The following is a 24,075-nucleotide window of genomic DNA, read 5'->3' as shown; positions in this document are numbered from 1 at the left end:
CTTCACGAGACCACAATGTGTAGGTGTCTTTATTCTGGCATCTTGGACTTTTGTGTTTTGACATTTAATGTTTAGTCATCTTTAATTTTTCAACTTCAAAATCAAACCCGCCCACAGCCCACTCCATGGTTTGGCATAAATAACTGTAGGAGGACCCACCCTCTGTCTTTGCACTACAGGTGCACAAAATAACCGGTTAAATAATCGTAACCGGTTATTAACTGAAATTGTAACGGGTTAATAATGAATCGAGGAATAATTGAGTAGTGGTTATTTTTAACCGTAGGTTAGTAATCGATTAGGGATTTTTTTAGAAATAATTGGTTATTCTTAACCGGTTTTTAACCGACTTACCGATTAACCGGGATAAAAACAAAAAAAAAAAAATCTTGAAAATAACTGGCAAATTAACCGAAAATAACCAGCTAAACTGAATAACCAAACCAATTAAAGCATAACGAGTTAAATCAAAATTGAGAAAATAACCGACAAAACCGGTTAGACAAAAGGGACATTGGATTTAAATAACCCTAACTTTCACCAATTGGCCAATAGCACTTTCAACTTTCGGTTGGTACCAAACCACTCCCAACTTATTGGTCGATAGCACACTCAAACTAACTGAAATCTAACCCAGTTAGTTTTTGCTGATGTGGCACTTGTGTGTTGACGTGGCATCTGGCGTGGAATTTTTTGATGATGTGGCAGCTGAGGTGGCCGCTGGGGTGGCATCTGACTTTGCTTTTTTAAGACGTGTCGGCTGACGTGGCAGCTGATGTCAGCAGATTGGATTAATGTTGGGTTAGTTTTGAAGTACTATCGGTCAATAAGTTAAAAGTTATGAGTGATGTGGTATAAATCAAAAATTAAACGTGTTATCAGCCAATTAATAAAGCTTTGAGTTATTTAAATTCAATATCCTAGATAAAATAACTAACTAGTTGGTGCACCTCTACTTTGCATTGCTAATCAACTCTGCTTATAAGACTTGTTTGGGCCTAGTGTGGGTAGTAGAATTGGATTGCTATATGGGCTTTGATGGTTTAGATTATATATTGTCAAAAGGGCCCAAACTCATCAACTAAATGTCTAAATGCATGTATCACAGTTGGTATTTGAATTTGATTGGGTTGTGGATGTCTTCTTCAATCTCATTTCTTTATTTCTTTATTTTTAATAATCATGAGAGAACCCCGTTATCGAAATACTCACGGTATTTCATTATTCTCTGCTAGCCAACGGAATAAGGTAAAACGCAGCTTGTGTTAGACATGTAGCCTTTAAGGGGGGTAAAAGGCGGAAACCCGGTTAAAGTTGGATTCAATCTTCCATCTCTTTATAACCATTGCTAAGGAAAACTTTCATCCGTTATATTTTTTGTGTAAGGATCAAATACAAATGGATATTAACTTACAAAATGGTCTTAACATGAGAAGTGGATTTTTTTTTTTTTTTTTTTTTTGAACTTTTTTCCATCTACTTTTAATTGCAAAATGTTAAAAAAAAATCATTATGTAATTTTTGTAGAGTAATTATCTAACATTGTCATGTTGCAAAACAAAAACAAAACCTTCAACATATTCTTATACACCTAATAAACCATATACTCCTACAGTCCCATTGTAGTCTACTGTCTACGATTTCGACCGTTTACCACGAAAGCGTTTCTTCCCATATCTCGTTCCCGGTTTCTTCATTCGCTTGCGTTCATCGTCTCGCGAAAAATCTTTACACAACTTCGCAAGTTTCGGATCCACCGTAATCCCAATAGAAACCATCTCACCATATAACTCCCTAGCCTTAGTTACTAACCCATGCTTCACTAACCCTTCAACCATCATAACAAAATGTGCAGAATCATGTAAAACTTCATACTCCTTCATTTTCACCCAAATTTTCAACGCGTTATCCACCTCATTTAACCGCAAAAACTTACCAAGAATCATAACGAAAGTATCCCCGTTCGGACCATTTCCCGATTTCTTCATCCGTTCCAACAGTTCGAAACTTTCTTCACACGTCAAGTCTTTTCCTTCGAGAAACGCATGATACGTGTCGATATTAGGGTTTACGTTTTCTTCCAACATTCTTGATAGCACACGTCTTGCATCCGCAATTTTTCCCGCTTTACATAACGGACGTATTATAAAATTGTACGCGGTAGAATCGGGAATTAAACCCGTATCCTTCATTTTGTCTAATATTTTAAGCGCTTCTTCATGGCAATGCTCGTGCGCAAGAACGTAAACTAACGAGTTATACACCGTTTGGTTTGGTTTCCACCCCTTTTTCTTCATTTCGTCGTACAGTCTAAGCGAGTCAAACAGGTTGTTGACTTTCGAGAAGCAAGAAATCATGTGTGTGTACGTGTTTTCGTCAGGGATTGCGCGGTTTTTGTCCATTTCTTTCCATATCCTCTTGGCTTCGATTATGTCGACGTATATGTTACACCAGCCGTTAAGAATAATGTTGAAGCCCTCGGTTTCAAGCGGAAAGAGTTTTGCGTTTTGAAACATGAATTCTTCGGCCTCTTCGACGTTTCCGTGCTTACAGAGGGTATCGAGAAGCGTGTAGAACGCCTTTTGATCGGGAGTTAGTTTGAACTTTTCCATTAGCTGGAACGCGCGAATGGCTTCGGCTGGTTCATTTGCAGCTGCATATCTGTTGAAATACAAATATATTTATAAAGAAACACACATACGAACTAAAATCATAATCGCAGTCTAAAAAAATAATGATATTTGGCTGGCAAATCGTGTCTTAACAGGTTTAACAGGTTTCTGACGGCGCGCACAACATAAGTTTCAAACATGATTACGACTCGTTTAACTACTTTCTACCTCATGTTTATAAAACAGTTTTATGTTTTATGTACAAAGATGAATAAATGATAGATCCTAACATTGTAATTTTAATTATTTTAAAAATTAAAAAAGTCAAAGGGTGTATTTTTCAGTCAAACAGGTCTAATCGTGTCTTAACAGGTACCCAATTGCCAACCCTTTATTGATATCTAAGTTGGATGTCTAGACATGTAAACGAACCGAACGTTCATTGGTCATTCGTGAACAGCTCAACGGGAAGTTCATTTATGTTCGTTTATTTAATAAACGAAACAACACGACCAGCAACATGTTCGTTTATATAAGGGGAATTGGCCTATAATAATCCCACCTAAACCTTATTGGCCAAATTACAAACAGATTTTTTAGGGCTTTTGATCAGAACGACGATATGAGTCCATTGATGTAAAACTTACTTCGAAATGGTGCTCCAAGTGACTTGATTTTGGTTAATTGGAAATTTAAACACCCGAATTGAAGCGTCGTTTTCATTGTTTGGAGCACCGTTTCGAGGCAAGTTTTATATCAATGGACTCGTATCGTCGTTCTAATCAAAAGCCCTAAAAATCTGTTTGTAATTTGGAAAAAAGCTTAACTCCGTTAAGTTTTTTTTAACGGGGGACCATTGTAGGAAAAATAGGTGAAAGGTAGGACTGGTGGAGGGAATATTCTGAGGTGGGATTATTAATGGCCAATAAGGTCTATGTGGGATTATTACAGGCTAAATTCCCTTTATACAAATTTGTTTATGTTCGTTTACATTCATCTATGTTCAGGGGCGAAGGATAAAATTAGGTGTATCTGTATTTGTAGAAGCTTTAATTTTTGTGCTTATCTTAATTGTTCCCCCGAATTTTTCGCTCAGTAGTGTTATATATGTAGTTTTCGCATAGTTATTAAAAGCGTTAGGCGCACTCAAGGCGCATAGGCCTCGCCCGGGGCCTAGGCGCAAGGCGCAAAAAAAGCGCGGGCCTGAGAAAAAAAAAGCGTACAACAAAATAAACTTAAAATAGTTTTATATAATAGAAAATTAATACTATACTTCAAATAAAATAAGCTAAAGCTATTATACAACATTTAATATCGTCTATTTAGTACCAAAAGTTATAAAATGCTAGTTTATTAGTGTAGAAAAGTAGTTTCGTTAGATAAAAGTAGAAATATAGCTAGAATCTTGCCAGGATTTAGAGAATTTGGCCGAAAACTCTCAATAATCTAGGAATCTCTCCAGAATCTGCGCATGAACCATCACTTGGAGAATTAAAGCGCAATTGCCTTGACTTAAGGCGCAATTGCCTCGCCTAGCTAGGAAATTGGGCCTAGGCGCACGAGGCGATGGCTTTTAACAACTATGAGTTTTCGTATAGAAATTTGTGGGTATATACGCCCCCCCCCCCCCCCCCCGGTTCTATAGAAATTTTTGGGTATATACGTTTTCGCCCCCCGGCCGAAAAATTCAAGCTTCGCCACTGTCTATGTTCAGTTACGTTTATGAACCATTCGTTTATATTGTCAGCAAGATCATAAACGAATACAAACACGTTCATATTCTTAACGAACATACATTTACAAGATAAACCCCCTTTTGTTCGAGTTCGATCATTTGTTCGGTTAAAGTAAAACTAAAGTTAACAATCAAATAACTAAAAGAGACATTAACTGATTAAAGAAAAAGATGTAATTTAGCTTTCACCTGTCAATCAAGATGAGCATAGGTTGTTGAGTATCCATACAAGATTGATACAAATCTTTAACCAAACACCAAGCATTATTAAACTTCTTATGATTCCCCAACACAAATATCATCAAGCTCCAACCTTTTTCATCACAACATTTCCATTTCTGGCCCCATTTGAACACAAAAAATGCCAATTTCCAATCATCCCTCAAACCCCAGATCACTGAATTAATCAAATCTTCACTGGGTTTTACCCCAGACTCATCAAGAAAATGCGTTGACTCACACCCTTCTTCAGAGTCAAACTCAGTACGTAATAGTTTGACTAATTTAATCGCATCCAAGTTTGGATTTTGATTAGTGGGGTCGGTTAAGGTTAGGGATTTGTAGAGGTTTTGTACATGGGGTGGGTTGAATGTGGGGAAATGGTGGTGATCTTGTTTTGGTGAATGCGTGCCAAGTGTTTGATGAAATGCCTGAATGAAAATGTGTCTTGAATGAGTGTGATAGGGAGATGAAAGACATTGTTGGGCAGCTCTTGATGTTGAAATCAAGGGTAGAAGGAGATGAGAGTGGTTGATTTTGCGAGAAAGATGAGCAGAAAACATCAAAGAGCTCGGAAGTGAAGTGTGTGTTGGTTGGTTGGTGTATAATCAAAAAAAGGATAAATTCCCAAAATTAATATATATTAGACCGTGGGATATGGTGGGGCAGGGGTTTGGGACATGGGTTGACACATGGAGTTCGAAGTCCTCCGTTGGTGAGTGACGTGTCCATGGGGTATGACAGGGCGTGGATAGCCTGCGTGGCTTGGCAGGTTTATTAAAATAAAAATTAAAAAAAAACAAAAATTTAAAAATACAAACAACATTTAAAAAAAAGGCCTAAAATTTTATTAAATTCCTAAAAATTACAAAATTATACAAAAAAAAATAACCTAGAGCGTTAGGTAGATTTCAAAAATGGCGAGCTTGTCGAACGGCTTCCGCTCCTTGCCCCGGAACTCGATGTTGGCCACCGGCACCCGGTCTTCGTGACTTATATCACCGCCCGGGACGTTGTCGTAGTAGGCTTTAAAACGATCGAGCTTCGGTCGTAGCTCGCGCCATTTGTGTTGGCACGCGTTTAAATTGTGCCGGTCGTTTCCCACGTTATGCCGGTAGCTAGCAAAAGCTTCCGGCCAATAACGGGTCTCACCGGGTTGGCGGCCCTTCATTGCGTCAACGACGCTCGTGACAAGAGCTAGCTCTTCCTCGTGTGTCCAAGAGGCCATCGATCAAGTGTGTGTGGGTAGCGGGTTCGATCAAGTGTGTTTGGGTTGGGGTAGCGGTGGACAGTCGGTGGGGTTGGGTGGGTGAACCGCTTGGCTTGGCTAAACGGTTATAATTTGAATTTTAAATGTAGCCCACTATGACCTAGCCAAGCGAATAGGAGCCGGCCACGTAGGACCGCTAGGCATGCTCAACGCCCGGTCTTAACTAGTCACAAAAGTTAAAAAAAAAAAAAAAAAGCTTATCGCCAATGAAGAACAAGATCGAAGTCCAACATACTATCTATCTGCTAGCTTCCTTTCTTGTTTTTCTTTTTTCTTTTAACAGCAAGGTGTCGCAATTTTTTGGGTGCGAGACACCACCCCCCCCCCCCCCCCCCTCATTGGGGAGGTCCGTCGCCCCTCTCTGGCCAGACGTGAGTGTCTTAACCGTGGCCCAGCTGGTATCAGAGAGTGACCAGCGTCCAGGGACAAAACCCCACAGATACCTCGCCCTGGATCAAAGCTTGACGAGTTGAGAGCCGCCACAGAGGGGAATAAACCGCCTCAAGTGGGGTCCAACTCGGGTACCAAAAAACCCGGATGCATCAACCAGTTGGACTGGCATCATTTGCTTCTAGGCTCTTGTGGACACCCACAGGCCCATTCTCTTGATTATGCCTCTTGTGGACACCCCCAGTCCCATTCTCTTGATTATCTATCTACTAGCTTCCTTTCTTGCTTTTCGGCTCTTGTGGACACCCCCAGGCCCATTCTCTAGATTATGGCTGTCAAACCCCCCAATCTATTTTCAGCCCACTTTCCCATATTTATTGGGTTTCTTCCTGAATTGGTGTATAGGCATTATGTCAAGTGGGGATGGATATGATCGGATGGTTTCGTTTGTGGCATGATGATACTCCATTGTTCCGTCAGTCAGTGGCGGAGCTTGACCAAAAGTTCCGAGAGGGCGGAAAGTCATGGGACCCAATTTATATATTGTATAAATATTTAGGCAAAATAATTGGGGGGACAATCCTATATAATTTTAAAACTATCGGAAAAAAATAGGAAATTTTACACTTCTAACCGAAACATTGGAGGGGAAGGGGTGCATCCCCACTTTACACTAAGCTACCCTCCTATCAGTGATCCAAATTTGGCGTTCAAAAAAAACTAAAAAATTTCAGCCCACTTTCCAATCATTTTAATTATTAACCCCATTAAGTCTCCTCTTTTTCATAAAAAAAAAAAAAAAAAAAAAAAACCCTTATTCATGTGCATTTGTGATTGAACATGATTTCATAAAACTGGAATAAATCTTTTTTTATAGGTAAGTCTCTCCCTGACTATTATTTTAATTGTGTTTTTCTAAAATTGGCAAAATGGATGAGTAGAAGCTTGAAAGTCGATGGTTAGTGTTACAAAATAGCAGTTTATCGTAGTTATTGTAACGAATTTAGCACCCGCTTCTACATAGTCAAGTGTGAAGTGGGGAAGCTGAGAAGTCGGGAAGTGGGGGTGCTGGTTAAAATGATCTGCACTATTATTACGAACAATATGTTTTAAGATTTTTTGGTACATTTTGTATGTGATGGAGCAGAAGATGGTGAAACTCACGTACCCATCTGTAGAGGTACCTGCACTCAATATAGCTTAGAATACCAAAACAAATTTTTTATTGCGAATTCAACTTCGTGTTCAACGAATTTTATACTGGCACCTTGAGAAAACCCATAAAAACAAATATAGTACATGTATCGATGTTGACCCTGCGTTGCGGATATCGGGGTTGTAAATCGTGATAAGTATAGTAAGCAAAGGACGACTAAAACTAAGAAAAATTGTAAAATAAAAACGTGAATTTATGCTGTCACGTGATCTATAAAATATAGGCAAACACAAACTTATATGACATACTATCGTAAAACATATACAAACTTACTCTAAGGCAAAAAGAATGAAGGAAAAAAAAGAAACCAATATAAGACAATAGTAATAAAAGAAAAAAAAAGATAAATGCCATTATTCTTCATAAGAGGTTGTTATTAGATAGAATTATGATAGCCTCTTTCTTATGTATTTATCATGTCTCTTATGCAGGGTAATGCTAGACAAAAAACCCTAAAATTCTTAGAAAACTCTAGAAACCCAAATGGGAACCCATTTTTACCCAACCTCCCGACATTTTTTTTTTTTTTTTTGAAAAAAATTACACATGTAATATACATGTTTTAGAGTGTTTTGGGCCAAAAAAACAAAAAAGCGCCGAAGGGATTTTTTTTAAAAAAAATAAACAAATTTCAGTGCCTAACATGTGTTAGGCAAAAAAGACATAAATTTGCTGAAATTTGCTGAAACTTTTTTTTTTTAAATTATCCCTTCGGCGCTTTTTTGATTTTTTTGGCCCAAAAGTCTTAAAAACATGTATATTACATGTGTTATTTTTTTCAAAAAAAAAATGTCAGGAGCTTGGGTTTTCTAGGGTTTTTTATATATATAGGGTTTTCTATATAGCCCAACCCCTCTTATGTATTGGTCTTCATAGGCTTTTATTATATCATTTCAAATTTTCATTTGACATATTTTCTTCATAACCCATAAATATAAAAACCCAATACAATAAATATATTTTGTTCAAACTTTAATGCATTTAATGTTTTCCCGGTCTGGTTTTCGGGCTCAGGAGTGTTCTAATGAAGTTTTTCCTTTAAAAAAAAAAACCATAAATATAAAAACCCAATACAATAAAAATATATTTTATTCAAATTTTAATGCATTTAAGCAATATGAAATAAAGACTACCTAAAATAAACCAATGAGGGCCTCGTTAAAATCAATCTCTCTATGTTTGCTCCCATCTCACCCTTCCATACCATACATAATGAATGGGATATTACTTGATACATTTGTTTGTTAAACTTATTTTATTATCTTGTAATTCGGTTATACCTACATAACTAAATAAGTGACTCGTGGTTGATCATTATGGAAAAACTCTAAATTTGTCATGGTATCAGAGCATTGTCTAGAAAAACCCAATCAGACATTGACCCTCGATTATTTTCTGCGGCATCCAGGTGAAGGGCGAATACGGACGTCGCCGGTTCGTATTGGATAGGAGGCGAGGTTTTACCGATTATTCCACTGTCGTGCCTTCAGGCGAGCGGAGGTCAAGTTTCCGCGTATTTGGGAGAGCAATGGGACTGGCGGCGGTCGAGTAGTCAACCTTGGCTACAGCGTCCAGTGTCACGATGGTTTAAACGCCGTTGTTTATCGTAAAAAAAGGAAATAAAACCAAGAAATTTGAAAGTTGATATAATAAACTATTAAAAGGTTGGTACTTATAAGTTTTCAAACAAAAATAAAAACAAATCAACCACCACTAATCCACTATAAAAGTAGATCAAAACCAGACAAAACACAAATGGAATCCAAGGAAATCTTTATTCCCAAACAGCAATTAAGCATAATTACACAAGATTAATCATAAAATCATACGTATATACAATCAGAGATGAACACTAATACCATCATCTCCACAAACACATTTTTATATACAGAAACAAGCATTTGGATCAACATTAATCAATCTCAAAACACCACAGATCTTAAAACACTTCAGATGTAGGGATTAATATGTGAAGTGTAATCTCTAATCCCAGCACCTTCCCAACCCATCCACTCTTCCCACATGTCCCAATCCGGATCGTCCATCCCCCTCATCGGCTCGTCGATCCCTGCATCCGGTGGTCCATACATATCCATCTCGCTCACTCTCGTTTCGTCTCTCAGATTACTCATCACAGTCTGCAAATCATCCATCAAATGTTAGTTCAAAACTTGTTCAGGTTTTGGTTTTGATTAATAGCTATTACAGAACATTAATTTCGGATAAAAAGTGAATCAAGATCAGTTCAATAATTATACAGTTTTTGATCCATTGCTATTATAGATTTCAAATTAACTTTAAATTCAACTGTCTATTGTTGTAAATTGATTTCAGATTAACTTTGAATTCAACTGTCTAGTGCAGATCTAACAGATTCTTCATGAATTGAAAGAAAAATATCAGATTTCAATAGGAAGTGTAACATATAATCTGTATACTACATCAAATTTAAGATTAAAATTTGAAGTTGAAATTTGTATATTATTAAATAAATTACAGATTAAATTTGAATTAATCTGTATAAATATCATATTTCAATAGGAAGTTTAACAAATCATATGTATATTACATCATTTTGAATATTAAAATTTGAAGTTGAAATTTGTATATTATTAATTACAGATTAAATTTAAATTAATCTGTATATTATTATTTATTAATTACAGATTAAATTTGAATTAATCTGTATATTATTAATTAATTACAGTTTAAATATGTATTAATCTGAATATAGTTTGTAAACAGATCTGAACTATAACGCAGATCTAATGTCAGTTAAAAAAACTGTTCAGTTTCTTTTATCAATCGCTAGTTTTTCAATTTTGAGATTAGATTTGAAGTTGAAATTTGTAGAATATTAATAATTTTTTTCAGAATTAATTTGAATTCATAAGTCTATTGTTCGTAATAAACAGATCTGATCAATAGTGCAAATCTAAATATCTAACGTTTAAACGGATTAAAATAGTGAGTGAAAGATTGCGTACATCGTAAGCTTCGTTGATTTGATGAAACTGAACTCCACAATTACTTCCTCTACACACATCCGGATGATACTGAAATCAATCAAAAACAAAAAAAAAACTGTTAATAACCGAACAAATCAAACAAAATAACCAGAAACTGTTTACAAATTCATCTAGAAATAATAATCACCTTCAACGCTAACTGTCTAAACGCCTTTTTAACCTCAGATTCAGAAGCATCAGGACGAATACTCAACGTTTTATACGGATCTAACGCAACAGGACTGGACGAAACACACGTAACTCCAATCCTAAACCTCCGATCGTTCCGATTCGTCTTCTTCTTATGCGAATTCTTCAATTTTCCAAACGACGACGACGATGCCGTCGACGATGACATGTATCCGTTCATCATTCCAGCAACACACGCCATAACAATATCTTCAAATTTTGCTCTTCTTCTTCACAAATCAAAATCTGTTAATATGAGATCTGAAATAAGATTCGAAATATATGATGAAATATGATGAAATTTTGTGTTGATTTGGATAATAATCAAGGATTCGGTTTCCGATGGTGGAATTCAAGGAATTGGAAAGATGAATTTGAAGGTTTCAGTGAGAGAAAATGTGGATATTGGATGGAAGATATAGGGGAAGGTAGAGTGTGTGTTTAGGTGATGTGTGTGAGAGAGAAAGTGCGAAAAGGGCGGTCCTTATCCGTTGTGATGACGTGTCTATCAGCGTTTTGTGGTTGACATAGCTTATCGATCCAGTCCTAGTCAGATTATATGGAATCTTTTTTGATATTTGTATTTTAAGTCCTTTTACTTTGCGAAATGACATTTAAGTTTCGAAATTATAATTTGATGTATGGATGCCAAACGAACTAAACAGAAACGAATAACACTTTGTTTGTGTTCATTTGTTAAGAAATATACGTGTTCACAAACTGTTTATGAACACTTACTGAAAGAGATTTTATGTTTGTGTTCCGAAAGCGATTTTATGTTTGTGTTCGTTTGTTAGGAAATGAACTTTTTCTTGTTTGTTTGTGTTTATTTTGTTTGTGTTTATTTATTAATTTTAGGCAACGAACATTGATGAACAAAAACAAATGTTCACAAACAAAACAGAGAATATATAATCACTTGTCATATATTTTATTGAGTAAATTGCCAAAATCGTTCTTGAAGTTTGGGTATGTTTGTTAGTTTCATCCAAAACAACTTTTTTTGTACCATATAGTCCTTCACATTTGGGATTTTTTGTCATTTTCACCCAAAGGTCTGACTTTATTGTCAAAATCATCCCTGAGGTTTGGGATTTTTTGTCATTTTCTGTGACAACTCGTACTTTACCGTCTCGTACATTACGTGTAACCATTGAACTAGTGTGATTACGTGATTATATTGATTGATTGAATGTTACATGTTACGTGATTTATTGTGATTGCATATGTTACTATTTGAGCCGATTAGTAAATCATTACAAAAACAACCCACTCGGTCAACATGGTGGACTCGAGACCCATGTGGGGTTTCGGCCCACACCTACTCTACGTATATATACACATACACATCTTAGGGTTTTAGTTTTACAATCTTTGCAACCACAAAGCAACACACACACAAGCTCTCTCTCTCTCTCTCGGAACCGGAGATCGCACTCATCCTTCCAAGCTCTCGGCTCCACCATTGTTACATATCGGTTAGTGTGTTTAGCATTGTTTTCTTTGACTATTTGATGTTATGATGCATATATGTGATTCTTATGTGCATGTAAATCGGATTTGTTTCTGGATTGATGTTAACCGAATGCTTGTTAACCGGTTATAGTTTCATAGGTATCGAATGGTATGGTAAATGTGAAACCGAATAGATGCTAACCCGGATATCATGTTCTGTTAGTTTAATTGTTATGAGATAGTTGATTATTAGATGCTTATGTCCAGAATTTCGGATTGTTCATATGATTGATTGATGTTTATAAAACGGTTTCATGATTGTTAAATTGTTCATATATTTGGTGTTAGGGTTCATAAGGATTAGTGTTGATTTTCCCTGTTTGATCTATAAAGTTTCCGGATAGAAACTGTTAGTGATTTGAATTTTGGAAACTGATAATTGATGGCATAAATGTGTATAACTGAATTGCATGAAATCAGGGAAAACTGTTACCAATTGCTTGTCACGACTGGGATTGCGACTCGAAAACCATAGTCTCGACTCGAGACCACCAACAGCATTAGTCGAAACCGAGGTTGCGAGTCCCGTTGCGACTCGTAACCAGCACATGACAAGTCGAGACCAAAGGTTGCGAGTCCCGTTACGACTCGTAACCGGACCTTGCCAAGTCGCAATCTCACACAACAGCACGAACCGAAACCGCGGTTGCGAGTCCCGTTGCGACTCGTAACCGGACCTTAACAACTCGAGACCAGCTCCGATTGCGACTCGAGAACATCACCGTTACGAGTCCCGTTGCGACTCGGGATCTCCTCGTTGCGACTCGAGACGGACCATACTGTTGTTGGACTTTTACTATTTCAGGCCCAACTGATTTGGGCCGGGCACTTGGATATTTATTTACTGTTCGTTTTGGGCTGCTATTGGAATACGTGTACATTGCCATGATCAATACGTGTTAGTAACCTACGTGCTTTATACGAACCTGACTTGTATAATAACCATGATAGGGCGTGGTTGACCAATTACTAGCTTAACTATATTCTTTGTGTATCTGCCGAGCAAACCAAGGTGAGTTCACACAGCCAAGGCATGGGATTCCCGGGTTGGGAATTGGGTTGGATATGTTGATATTGAAAGAGTTACTCGTACCTACGCATTCACTAGACTATAGACCATCGTCCTCAGGATAGTCAGGACACGTTACGTAAAGCCTACGTAACCCAGTATTTGCCATTTGTCTCCCGGGTCGGGAGGACACGTTACGTAAAGCCTACGTAACCCAATACCTTCTACTGTCTTCCGGGTCGGAAGGACACGCTGCGTAAAGCCTGCGTAGCCCCCACGCGTACCACTGTCCTCGGGGAAGGGCACGTCACGTAAAGCCTACGTGACCCAGTACGTATTCCTGTTCTCGGTAAAGAAGAACACATGGTCGGAAGTTAGTCTAGTAAGTACCATAATGGGAAGCCCGTTATAAAGGATAAACGTGAGGATCTCTCACCAATAGAATACACCTGCTTGGGAAGCCTTATTAGATGAACTTACGCATGATTATTACAAACTTACTTTCTGTGAACTCGCTCAACTAGTTTGTTGATTATTTGCTGCATGCCTTGCAGGACCTTAGGTACTTTATGGAGCTTGCACAGGGAGGAGCAGGTCGTTGTGGGATACGGATCATGAACGTTAATTGAACTTATAACTATTTTGAGTTTACATTACTATGCTTCCGCTACTTAAACAATGTTTGGTTTTTGGAACATCAGTCATGTCGTGATGAATTACATTAGCTACTTATATTAATACTTGCTATGTTTGCTATGATTGATGGCTTGATCCTGGTCAGTCACGCTCCCAAGCGGTGATACCCCGCAGGTGGATTTTGGGGGTGTGACAGATTGGTATCAGAGCCATTGGTTATAGAGAACTTGGTTTTAATATGGGAAAACGTTTTATTAAAACCAGACTATAACCAGAACAGTGCTCCCAACGATCCACAACGACGCTTCGCTCCACGTGCAAGACTCGACATCCTAGGTAATAAGGTTTATGTTTATTGCCTGTTTGCTAGAACTGTTTAGAACTTTGCTCGCATTACGATTAGATATACACGATACTGTAGCATGAGAAACCCTACGTGCTTACACTTTTCTGTCATCGCCCTACTCGCGAACCACTCTCATTTACGTTACTTTTACAATGAAGATCATGTCTGGACGAATTAGCATGACACAAGCCCAGCTAGAGGCTTTAGTTCAAGCTCAAGTTGCTGCGGCACTTGCAGCCGCACAAGCAGGAGGTATATCCTGTGGTTATAGCACACACTAGGATCTTTAGATCCTACACTCCTAAACTAGCCCCTGTAATTAAACCTTGTCCTATTCGTACACAATAGGTCAACTAGCACAACAACCAGTCTGCACTTCCAAGAATTTCATGGACTGTCATCCAAGTACCTTCAACGGCACGGAGGGAGCGGTTGGACTCCTCCATTGGTTCGAAAGGCTCGAAACTGACTTCGAAGTGCATGATTGCCCTGAGTCTCGTAGAGTGAAGTTTGCTACTAGCACACTCGAAGGTGTTGCATTAACCTGGTGGGAAGCACAGGTTCAAATGTTAGGGCTGGCAGCTGCTAACGCCACTTCCTGGAACGAGTTTAAGGATTTAATTAAGGAAGAGTTTTGCAGTCAAGAGGACATCCACAAACTAGAGGAAGAGTTCCTCAACCTACAGATGGTGGGGTCTGAAATTGAAGTTTATACGAGGAGATCAAACGAGTTAGCCACATTTTGCCCTACTATGGTAGACTCTCCCACCAAGCGCATCGAACTGTATCTCAAGGGTCTAGTGCCCGAAATTCAGAGTCTTATGACCACAGCTAACCTTGGCACTATCCAGCAAGTCACTCGACTGGCTCATCGTCTCACAGACCAGGCTGTAGAACAGAACAAACTACCGAAGCGTGTTGAGACTGATACTGCATGTGCTTCTAGAGATAACAAACGCAAGTGGGATGAAAACCAGAGCACGGGATTGATTTTGGATGACTACCATTGGCCCGGACAGCAGTTTACTAGTAATCATGGGCAGAAAAGATATCGAGGAATTCACCCATGGTGCAACTATTGTAACAGACACCACAGTGGACGGTGTCGCAAGGAACGATGTCAGGGATGTTTCAAGATTGGTCATGAAGCTAAGGATTTTCGAAGCTCACGTCCTGTAGGTCAGGAACAACAGCCTCAAGCCCCACAGGCTCAGTGGCAGCAGCAAAATTTCAGAGAATGTCTACAGTATGGTACGAAGGATCACTATGAGAGACACTATCCACAATTGAACTGGAACCAGAACCAGAACCACGACCATGGAAGCAGGAACGGCAATGGGGTTAGCAACGGGGGAAACAATGGTAACAACGACGCCCATGGCCGTGTGATCGGGATGGGTCAGGGTGATGCAAGGGACGATCTTAACGTACTAATGGGTAAGTTTCTTCTTGTCGACTTCTATGTTACTATGTTGTTTGACTCGGGTGTGAATATCAATTATATGTCCTTGAAATTAGTCGAATGATAGAACATACACCAACTCCCTTAAACACCCAACGTGTCGTAGTGTTAGTTAATGGTAAGGTCTAGAAGCTGTACTTAGTTCAGGATTGTAAATCTTATCCTCGCTGCTCAGACGTTCCCTACAGACCTCATTCCTATAGTTCTGGACAGCACCTATAGCTCACGCACCGTATCGCGTAACTTCAACTGAACTGGAAAAACTGTCAAAGCAGCTACGAGAGCTCTTGGAAAAGGACTACATTCGTCCAAGCTCTTCGCCTTGGGGAGCTCCAGTATTATTCGTGAGAAAGAAGGACGGTACCTTCGGGATGTGCATAGACGACCAGGAACCCAACCAGGTGACGGTGAAGAACCGTTATCCTCTTCCACGCATAGACGACTTATTCGACCAGTTGCAAGGGTTGTGTTACTACTCCAAGATAGACCTACGGTCAGGGTATCATCAGCTGAGAGTCCGGGATGAGGACGTCTCCAAGACAGCCTTCAGAACTCGTTACGGCCACTACGAGTTTCTTGTCATGCCATTTGGGTTAACGAACGTGCCAGCTGAATTTATGGACCTTATGAGCAGGGTATGCAAACCCTATCTTGACAAGTTCGTCATAGTATTTATCGACGACATTCTGATTTACTCCAAGAGTCAGGAGGAACACGAGCAACATCTTCATCTTATTTTGGAACTCCTTCGGAAGGAACCGCTGTACGCTAAGTTTTCGAAATGTGACTTCTGGCTTCGTGAAGTCCATTTCTTAGGCCACGTAGTAAACAAGGATGGGATCCATGTCGATCCATCCAAGGTAGACCCGATCAGGAACTGGCCTGCACCGCGAACGCCAACGGAAATACGCCAATTCTTGGGTTTGGCGGGTTACTACAGACGGCTTATTAAAGACTTTTCGAAGATTGCTCAGCCGCTTACGCTACTGACACAGAAGGGTGTCGTTTATCGCTGGGGAGAGCCCCAGGAGACTGCTTTTGTGACAACTCGAACTTTAGAACCCGTCTTTGCAACGTATGTAACGTGTGTGACCTTAATTGACCTATCGAATGATATGACGTTACGATATGTGATTATGTGAATTTACGGAAATGAATGATTACATGAATGTTATATGATTATGTGAGCATTATAAATTGAGTGATTATATGATTATGTATACGTTGTGTGCATTGTGTAAATATGTGTATGTATAAATAACTCGAACCGTACAACACTCACACTAGTACAAGCCCTTTGGGGCCGTGACCTTTGTAGTCGGACTCTAGGGCGGCCCAAGTGAGGGTCCGGCCTATCCACCTTACACGTTTAACAAATGGGAATGTGATAACCCTTTGGAATTTTTACAAAAACATATACACACACAAAACCCTAGGCTTCCTCTCTTGTTGCTTGGAACCCGACGGCACACACATTCTTTCTAACCGAAGACTATCGTTCGGATCACCTTTCCTGCCATTAATTGGTTAGTATGTTTGATTGTGTACATGATTGTTGATGATGTTAATTAATATTGATGTCTTGAAAATCGGCTCACATGCGCGTGATTGATGTCTTGAATCCTTTATGATTTTCAGTCATTGTTTACATACCCACATGTAATTGTCAGTATGTCATGTGCTTATTATATGAATTCTTAGATCACAGTGCATATTCAACTAAATATATGATAGCCCTATTATTCATGTGATTGAGTGATTAATATGGATGGAGGATCACGTGAACTGTCGATCTTGATATTGATGTGTACTATTGATATTGATAATTCATATGCTACATATTATTATGGTCCAATCACAAATTGCTCTTATTAAATATTGGCATGACATTGATGTTTGACTAAAGATCACAAATCCTATGAACCTGATTGGGCCGCACCATTTAATGTATTATATAGAAATTGAGGTGGTGATTTAAATTAAATGCCCACTGTTTCGATTAGAATGATTCATGTGGAGTCCTGAATAATGCAACCAAGGGATAAACATCAATCGAAAGTGGCGGCCATGTGATCAATTATGTTACCAGTGCATGTGCAAATTAATATAATAATACTTGATAAGTTGTCGGCCATTGTTGTTGACTTCGATGATGATCATGTTTGGTTGTTTATAATTATGATGCCAGATGCTCATTTAGGGTTGTGTGGTAACTGCCTTTTTGCATGAAAACTGATTGTAACCGAAAGATACTTGCCACTCGAAAGATAGTTGTTGTTACTTGCTACTCGAAAGATAGTTGTTGGGACCGAAGGATAGCTTTGACCGAAAGATGTTAGTTATACGAAACATAGTTGTGAACCGAAAGATAACTGTTTGACGAAAGATAACACATGAACCGAAAGGTAGATGTGCGTCGAAAGATAAGGGTGGATTCGAAAGATATTGTAGGTTATGAACATGCTTTGAATAATGGAACATATGTTTGATTTATTTGGCATGCCATGCTTGGTGATGAGTGTTAATAATTGTATTCGTGCACGCTGATGATTTAATGTGAAATAATACGTGTTGTGCCGATATGCAAACTGACTGTTATGTGAACATTAAATTGCATGCGTATCATTGCGAACATGAACTGATTTGTTATACGTGCATACAATAGGACGTGATTAATTACTTGTGAGTGCATAACCTAGCATACCGAGCAAACCAAAGTGAGTTCACACTCCTACTAAGGCATGGGATTCCCGGGTCGGGGGAACGGGTTAAAGGTTATCATTGATTATGAACGTACATATGCTTTTCCTAGACTATCACCTATCATGGTCCTCGGATGTCAGGACGGTTCCGTAGGTTGGGATAACACCTACGTGGTCACATGCCAATTACTATCCTTGGTACAAAGGATACGCACGTAAAACCTACGTGTACGCATTACTTACTTCTATTCCGTAGGTTGGGATAACACCTACGTGGTCACATGCCAATTACTATCCTCGTTACAAAGGATACGCACGTAAAACCTACGTGTACGCATTACTTACTTCTATCCTCGGTTATGAAGGATACGTGCGTAAAACCTACGCACACCTTATACGCGCTACTGTTCTCGGACGAAGAACAGGGATAATACGAATAGTCTAGTGGTCACATAACATGGGAAGCCCCCACTTGTATAACTTACTATTGGCCCAGTAGAGCCACCCGTTACTTACTGTTACGCATTTACTTACTGTGAACTCGCTCAACTAGTTTGTTGATCATTCTGTTACATGCCTTGCAGATCGTTAGGTACTTGGAGCTTGCACTGGAGAAGCGGGTCGTTGTGGGCAAGGATCGTGGTCTCTACGTTGAACCATTATGACATTTAAAACTATTAACTACTGTTGGTTTATTTACTATGCTTCCGCTACACTTTGAAACTATGGTTATGTTTTGAACACCTAACGTATTAAATGGATGGTTTACATTTATTTTACTTAATATTAATTACATGTTCAATATGATTGGTGGCTTGATCCTGGTCAGTCACGCTCCCAAGCGGTGATACTCCGCGTGTGGATTTTGGGGGTGTGACAGATTGGTATCAGAGCCATTGGTTATAGAGAACTTGGTTTTAATATGGGAAAGCGTTTTTATTAAAACCAGACTATAACCAGAACAGTGCTCTCAACGATCCACAACGACGCTTCACTCCACGTGCAAGACTCAACACCCTAGGTAATAAGGTTTATGTTTATTGCCTACATGCTAGAATTGCATAGAACTTTGCTCGTAGTATGCTTACATTACTTTGCTCACTACTTGTTACTGCTTAAGGACACCTATGTGCCTACACTTTTCTGTCATCGCACTACTCGCGAACCATTCATACTTATGCTACCTTTACTGCTCGATCATGTCTGGACGTGTTAACATGACTCAAGCCCGGTTGACGGCTCTTATTAACGAACAAGTTTCTGCGGCGCTTGCAGCCGCACAAGCAGGAGGTATAACCTGCTATTCCAAACCTATTCTAGGATGTTAGATCCTACTCTCGTGACCCAACTCTCGCGCTTAACCTTGACCTATCATTCTCGCGCAACGGGTTAGAGTGCATAGCAACCTGTCTGCACATTCAAGAACTTCATGGACTGTCATCCAAGAACATCCGGTGGCACAAAAGGAGCAGTGGGACTACTCTATTGGTTTGGGAAGCTCGAGGCGGTATTCGAGATGTGTGAATGCCCTGAGGCTCGCAGGGTCAAGTACGCCACTGGTACTTTGTAAGGAATCGCGCTAACCTGGTGGAACGTGCAAGTTCAGATATTAGGGCTGGCAGCTGCTCACGCCACCCCTGGAACGAATTCAGAGAACGCATTAAAAGGGAATACTGCACGCGTGATGACATCCACAAGTTGGAAGTGGAGCCTTACCATTTGAAAATGACGGGGTCAGAAATTGATGCTTATACGAAACGGTCGAACGAACTGGCCATCTTGTGTCCAACCAGGGTGGACCCTCCAAGCAAGCGTATCGAATTGTACCTCAAGGGTCTAGCCTCAGAGATTCAGAGCCATGCTACATCGGCTAACTTCGACAATATCCAAAACATTCAGCGTCTTGCTCATCGCCTCACGGATCAGGCAATGGAACAGAACAGGCTGCCTAGTTGTATCAGCGCTATTACTACCGCTATCACTTCTGCTACTCCCGCTACTCCTAGTGACAATAAGCGGGAAAGGGATGGGTATTCCAGCAAGGGTTCAGCTACCGTTCAGTCTCAAGCACAGCAGCAGCGCAAGAATAGTGATCACCAGAGCACAGCAGAAGCTAAGAATTCAGGAGCCCACGGCTTGCAAATCGGAGTCGCCAGCAGCAACAGCAAGCAGAAATCCTATGCAAAGAAAAGATTGTTCGCATTCCTCGTTCTGGTCAAGAACCTCTCGAAGTTCAAGGCGACAAGAGTGGTGCTGTGGTTGGCATCACCTCCTTCTTGAAGGCTCAGAAATATTTGCGGAAGGGCCACACCGCAATTTTGGCTCTCGCTACTGACGCATTAACGAAAGAAAAGAAGTTGGAAGACCATCCAGTTGTACGCGACTTTCCTCAGGTTTTCCTAAAAGATTTACCTGGTCTACCGCCTCATCGTCAGGTCGAATTTCAAATCGAGTCCGCTCCAGGAGCAGCACCCATAGCTCGAGCACCGTATCACTTAGCTCCACCAGAATCGGAAGAACTATCGTCGCAGCTATCAGAAATCTTGGATAAGGGATTTATCCGACCTATCTCTTCGCCTTGGGGCGCTACAAGAACTATTGGATACCAATTATCGGTGAAAAAGAAGGATGGCACCTTCAGGATGTGAAATTGATTACCGTGAACTGAACAAGGTCAAAGTGAAGAACCGTTATCCCCCTTCCACGCATTGACGACTTATTCGATCAGTTGCAAAGGTCGAATTACTACTCCAAGGTTGATCTAAGGTCTGGTTATCATCAGCTCAGAGTCCAGGATGAGGACGTCTCCAAGACAGCATTCAGAACTCGCTGCGGCTATTACGAGTTTCTTGTCATACCATTTGGGCTTACGAACGCACCTGCAGTTTTCATGGATCGTATGAACAGGGTGTGCAACCCTATCTTGACAAGTTCGTCATTGTCTTCATCGACGACATTTTTATATACTCCAAGTCAGGAGGAACACGAGCGGCATTTACGTCTTATCTTGGAACTTCTTCGAAAGGATCAACTGTACGCCAAGTTTTCTAAATGCGACTTCTGGCTTCGTGAAGTCCACTTCTTAGGCCAGGTGGTGAACAAGGATGGGATTCATGTCGATCCATCCAAGGTAGATTCGATCAGGGATTGGCCAGCACCGCGTACACCAACAGAAATACGCCAATTCTTGGGTTTGGCGGGTTACTACAGGCGATTTATTAAAGACTTCTCCAAGATCGCGCAACCACTTACTATGCTAACACAGAAAGGTGTCGTTTACAGATGGGGTAGTACGCAAGAGACCGCTTTTCAGTACTTAAAGGATAGGCTTTGCAGCGCACCTATTCTCTCATTGCCAGAGGGCACGGAGGACTTCGTGGTTTATTGTGACGCATCGATACAGGGGCTTGGTTGTGTATTGATGCAGCGGGATAAAGTTAATGCCTACGCCTCTCGGCAACTCAAGGTTCATGAACGGAACTACACGACGCACGATTTAGAGCTGGGAGCTGTTGTTTTCGCGCTTAAGATATGGCGACACTACCTGTACGGTACCAGGTGCACGATTTACACCGATCACAGGAGTCTCGAGCATATTCTTAAGCAAAAGGATTTGAATATGCGACAACGGAGATGGGTTGAACTTCTGAACGACTACGAATGCGCCATCAAGTATCATCCAGGGAAGGCCAATGTTGTGGCTGATGCCCTCAGTCGGAAAGACACTCTACCGAAGCGCGTGCGAGCGCTACAGCTTACTATCCAGTCTAATCTTCCTGCACAGATACGAGCTGCTCAGATTGAAGCACTGAAACCCGAAAACGTCAAAACTGAAGCCTTACGTGGTTCAAGGCAACAGATGGAACAAAAGGAAGACGGCGCCTACTATGTAACGGGGCGTATTTGGGTCCCACTTTATGGCGGTTTACGCGAACTTGTGATGGATGAAGCGCACAAGTCTCGCTACTCGGTACATCCAGGGGCAGATAAAATGTACCACGATATCAAAACAACATACTGGTGGCCAAGTATGAAAGCCCACATCGCTACCTATGTTGGCAAGTGTTTGACCTGTGCGAGAGTCAAGGTCGAATATCAGAAACCAGCAGGCCTACTTCAACAACCCAGGATACCACAGTGGAAATGGGAAGAAATTTCCATGGATTTCGTTACAGGCTTACCTAGATCCCAGCGTGGGAATGATACTATTTGGGTCATAGTTGATCGACTCACCAAGTCTGCACACTTCCTGCCGATCAAGGAAACGGACAAGTCTTCTACCTTAGCAGACATCTACTTGAAAGAAGTTGTTTCGAGGCACGGAGTGCCCACTTCCATTATTTCGGATCGGGATGCACGATTCACGTCAGAGCTATGGCAAGCGATGCACAAAGCGTTTGGCTCTCGTTTAGACATGAGCACAGCATATCACCCTCAGACGGATGGGCAGTCTGAGCGCACGATTCAAACCCTAGAAGACATGCTTCGAGCGTGTGTTATCGATTTCGGCAACGGCTGGGAAAAGCACCTCCCTTTAGTGGAGTTTTCATACAATAACAGTTACCATACCAGCATTCAAGCCGCTCCATTCGAGGCATTGTACGGACGTAAATGCCGGTCACCTCTCTGTTGGGCAGAGGTGGGGGATAGTCAGATTACGGGTCCAGATATTGTAGTGGACGCCACAGAAAAGATTGCACAGATACGACAACGCATGGCGGCAGCACGCGACCGTCAGAAAGCCTACGCGGATAAGCGTAAGAGACCATTGGAATTTCAGGTCGGGGACCGGGTTTTATTAAAAGTCTCACCCTGGAAGGGTGTGGTTCGTTTTGGCAAACGAGGCAAACTCAATCCACGGTATGTCGGACCGTTCGAGATCATTGAGAAAATTGGCAAAGTAGCCTACAGATTAAATCTACCAGCTGAACTCGGTGCAGTTCACAATGTATTTCACGTGTCGAATCTGAAGAAATGCTTATCAGATGAGACCCTCATAGTTCCTTTTAAGGAACTCACTATCGATGAGCGGTTGCTGTTCGTCGAGGAACCAGTTGAAATCACGGACCGGGACGTTAAGGTCCTCAAACACAAGAGAATTCCTCTTGTTCGAGTTCGTTGGAACTCCCAGCGTGGCCCAGAGTATACCTGGGAACGCGAAGACCAGATGAAAGAAAAGTACCCCCAGCTATTCGAAACCAATGCATCCACTTCTGAGGCTGAAGCTACTACTACTGAATTTCGGGACGAAATTCCAAATCAACGGGGGGATGATGTGACACCCCAGGAAAACTAGTGAACGATGTAACTTACCTAGCTTCCTCAGTGAGTGCGTACCAAATTTCGGGACGAAATTTCTTTCAAGTTGGGGATAATGTGACAACTCGAACTTTAGAACCCGTCTTTGCAACGTATGTAACGTGTGTGACCTTAATTGACCTATCGAATGATATGACGTTACGATATGTGATTATGTGAATTTACGGAAATGAATGATTACATGAATGTTATATGATTATGTGAGCATTATAAATTGAGTGATTATATGATTATGTATACGTTGTGTGCATTGTGTAAATATGTGTATGTATAAATAACTCGAACCGTACAACACTCACACTAGTACAAGCCCTTTTGGGCCGTGACCTTTGTAGTCGGACTCTAGGGCGGCCCAAGTGAGGGTCCGGCCTATCCACCTTACACGTTTAACAAATGGGAATGTGATAACCCTTTGGCATTTTTACAAAAACATATACACACACAAAA

At 40.5% G+C, this 24,075-nt stretch overlaps 2 protein-coding genes across 2 annotated transcripts; both read right to left on the bottom strand.

Moving 5' to 3' along the window:
- Positions 1 to 1,496: 1,496 nt before the first annotated feature.
- On the bottom strand, positions 1,497 to 5,170 carry LOC110916360 (pentatricopeptide repeat-containing protein At1g80880, mitochondrial). The gene is made up of 2 exons (XM_022161112.2): positions 4,537 to 5,170; positions 1,497 to 2,661 (listed from the first exon to the last, which is right to left on the bottom strand). The coding sequence occupies exons 1-2, from the start codon at positions 5,127 to 5,129 to the stop codon at positions 1,635 to 1,637; spliced, it is 1,620 nt and encodes a 539-aa protein (XP_022016804.1). The 5' UTR covers positions 5,130 to 5,170; the 3' UTR covers positions 1,497 to 1,634.
- Positions 5,171 to 9,198: 4,028 nt separating this feature from the next.
- LOC110915108 (chaperone protein dnaJ 8, chloroplastic) lies at positions 9,199 to 11,035 on the bottom strand. Its single transcript, XM_022159741.2, has 3 exons — positions 10,599 to 11,035; positions 10,430 to 10,498; positions 9,199 to 9,580 (listed from the first exon to the last, which is right to left on the bottom strand). The coding sequence occupies exons 1-3, from the start codon at positions 10,839 to 10,841 to the stop codon at positions 9,392 to 9,394; spliced, it is 501 nt and encodes a 166-aa protein (XP_022015433.1). The 5' UTR covers positions 10,842 to 11,035; the 3' UTR covers positions 9,199 to 9,391.
- Between the last annotated feature and the right edge of the window lie 13,040 nt (positions 11,036 to 24,075).

This window comes from Helianthus annuus, chromosome 16 (genome assembly GCF_002127325.2).
Source record: "Helianthus annuus cultivar XRQ/B chromosome 16, HanXRQr2.0-SUNRISE, whole genome shotgun sequence".
Taxonomy (NCBI): domain Eukaryota; kingdom Viridiplantae; phylum Streptophyta; class Magnoliopsida; order Asterales; family Asteraceae; genus Helianthus; species Helianthus annuus.
Note: the sequence above shows the minus strand (reverse complement) of the source record. Positions and strands in the feature narration are given on the sequence as shown.

Coding starts and splice junctions, on each gene's coding strand:
- LOC110915108 (XM_022159741.2), bottom strand. CDS start 10,841: ATGGCGTGTGTTGCTGGAATGATGAACGGATACATGTCATCGTCGACG. Junction 10,499..10,598: donor TTAGACAGTTAGCGTTGAAG/GTGATTATTATT, acceptor GATTGATTTCAG/TATCATCCGGATGTGTGTAG. Junction 9,581..10,429: donor AAATCAACGAAGCTTACGAT/GTACGCAATCTT, acceptor GATGATTTGCAG/ACTGTGATGAGTAATCTGAG.
- LOC110916360 (XM_022161112.2), bottom strand. CDS start 5,129: ATGTTTTCTGCTCATCTTTCTCGCAAAATCAACCACTCTCATCTCCTT. Junction 2,662..4,536: donor ATGCTCATCTTGATTGACAG/GTGAAAGCTAAA, acceptor GTATTTCAACAG/ATATGCAGCTGCAAATGAAC.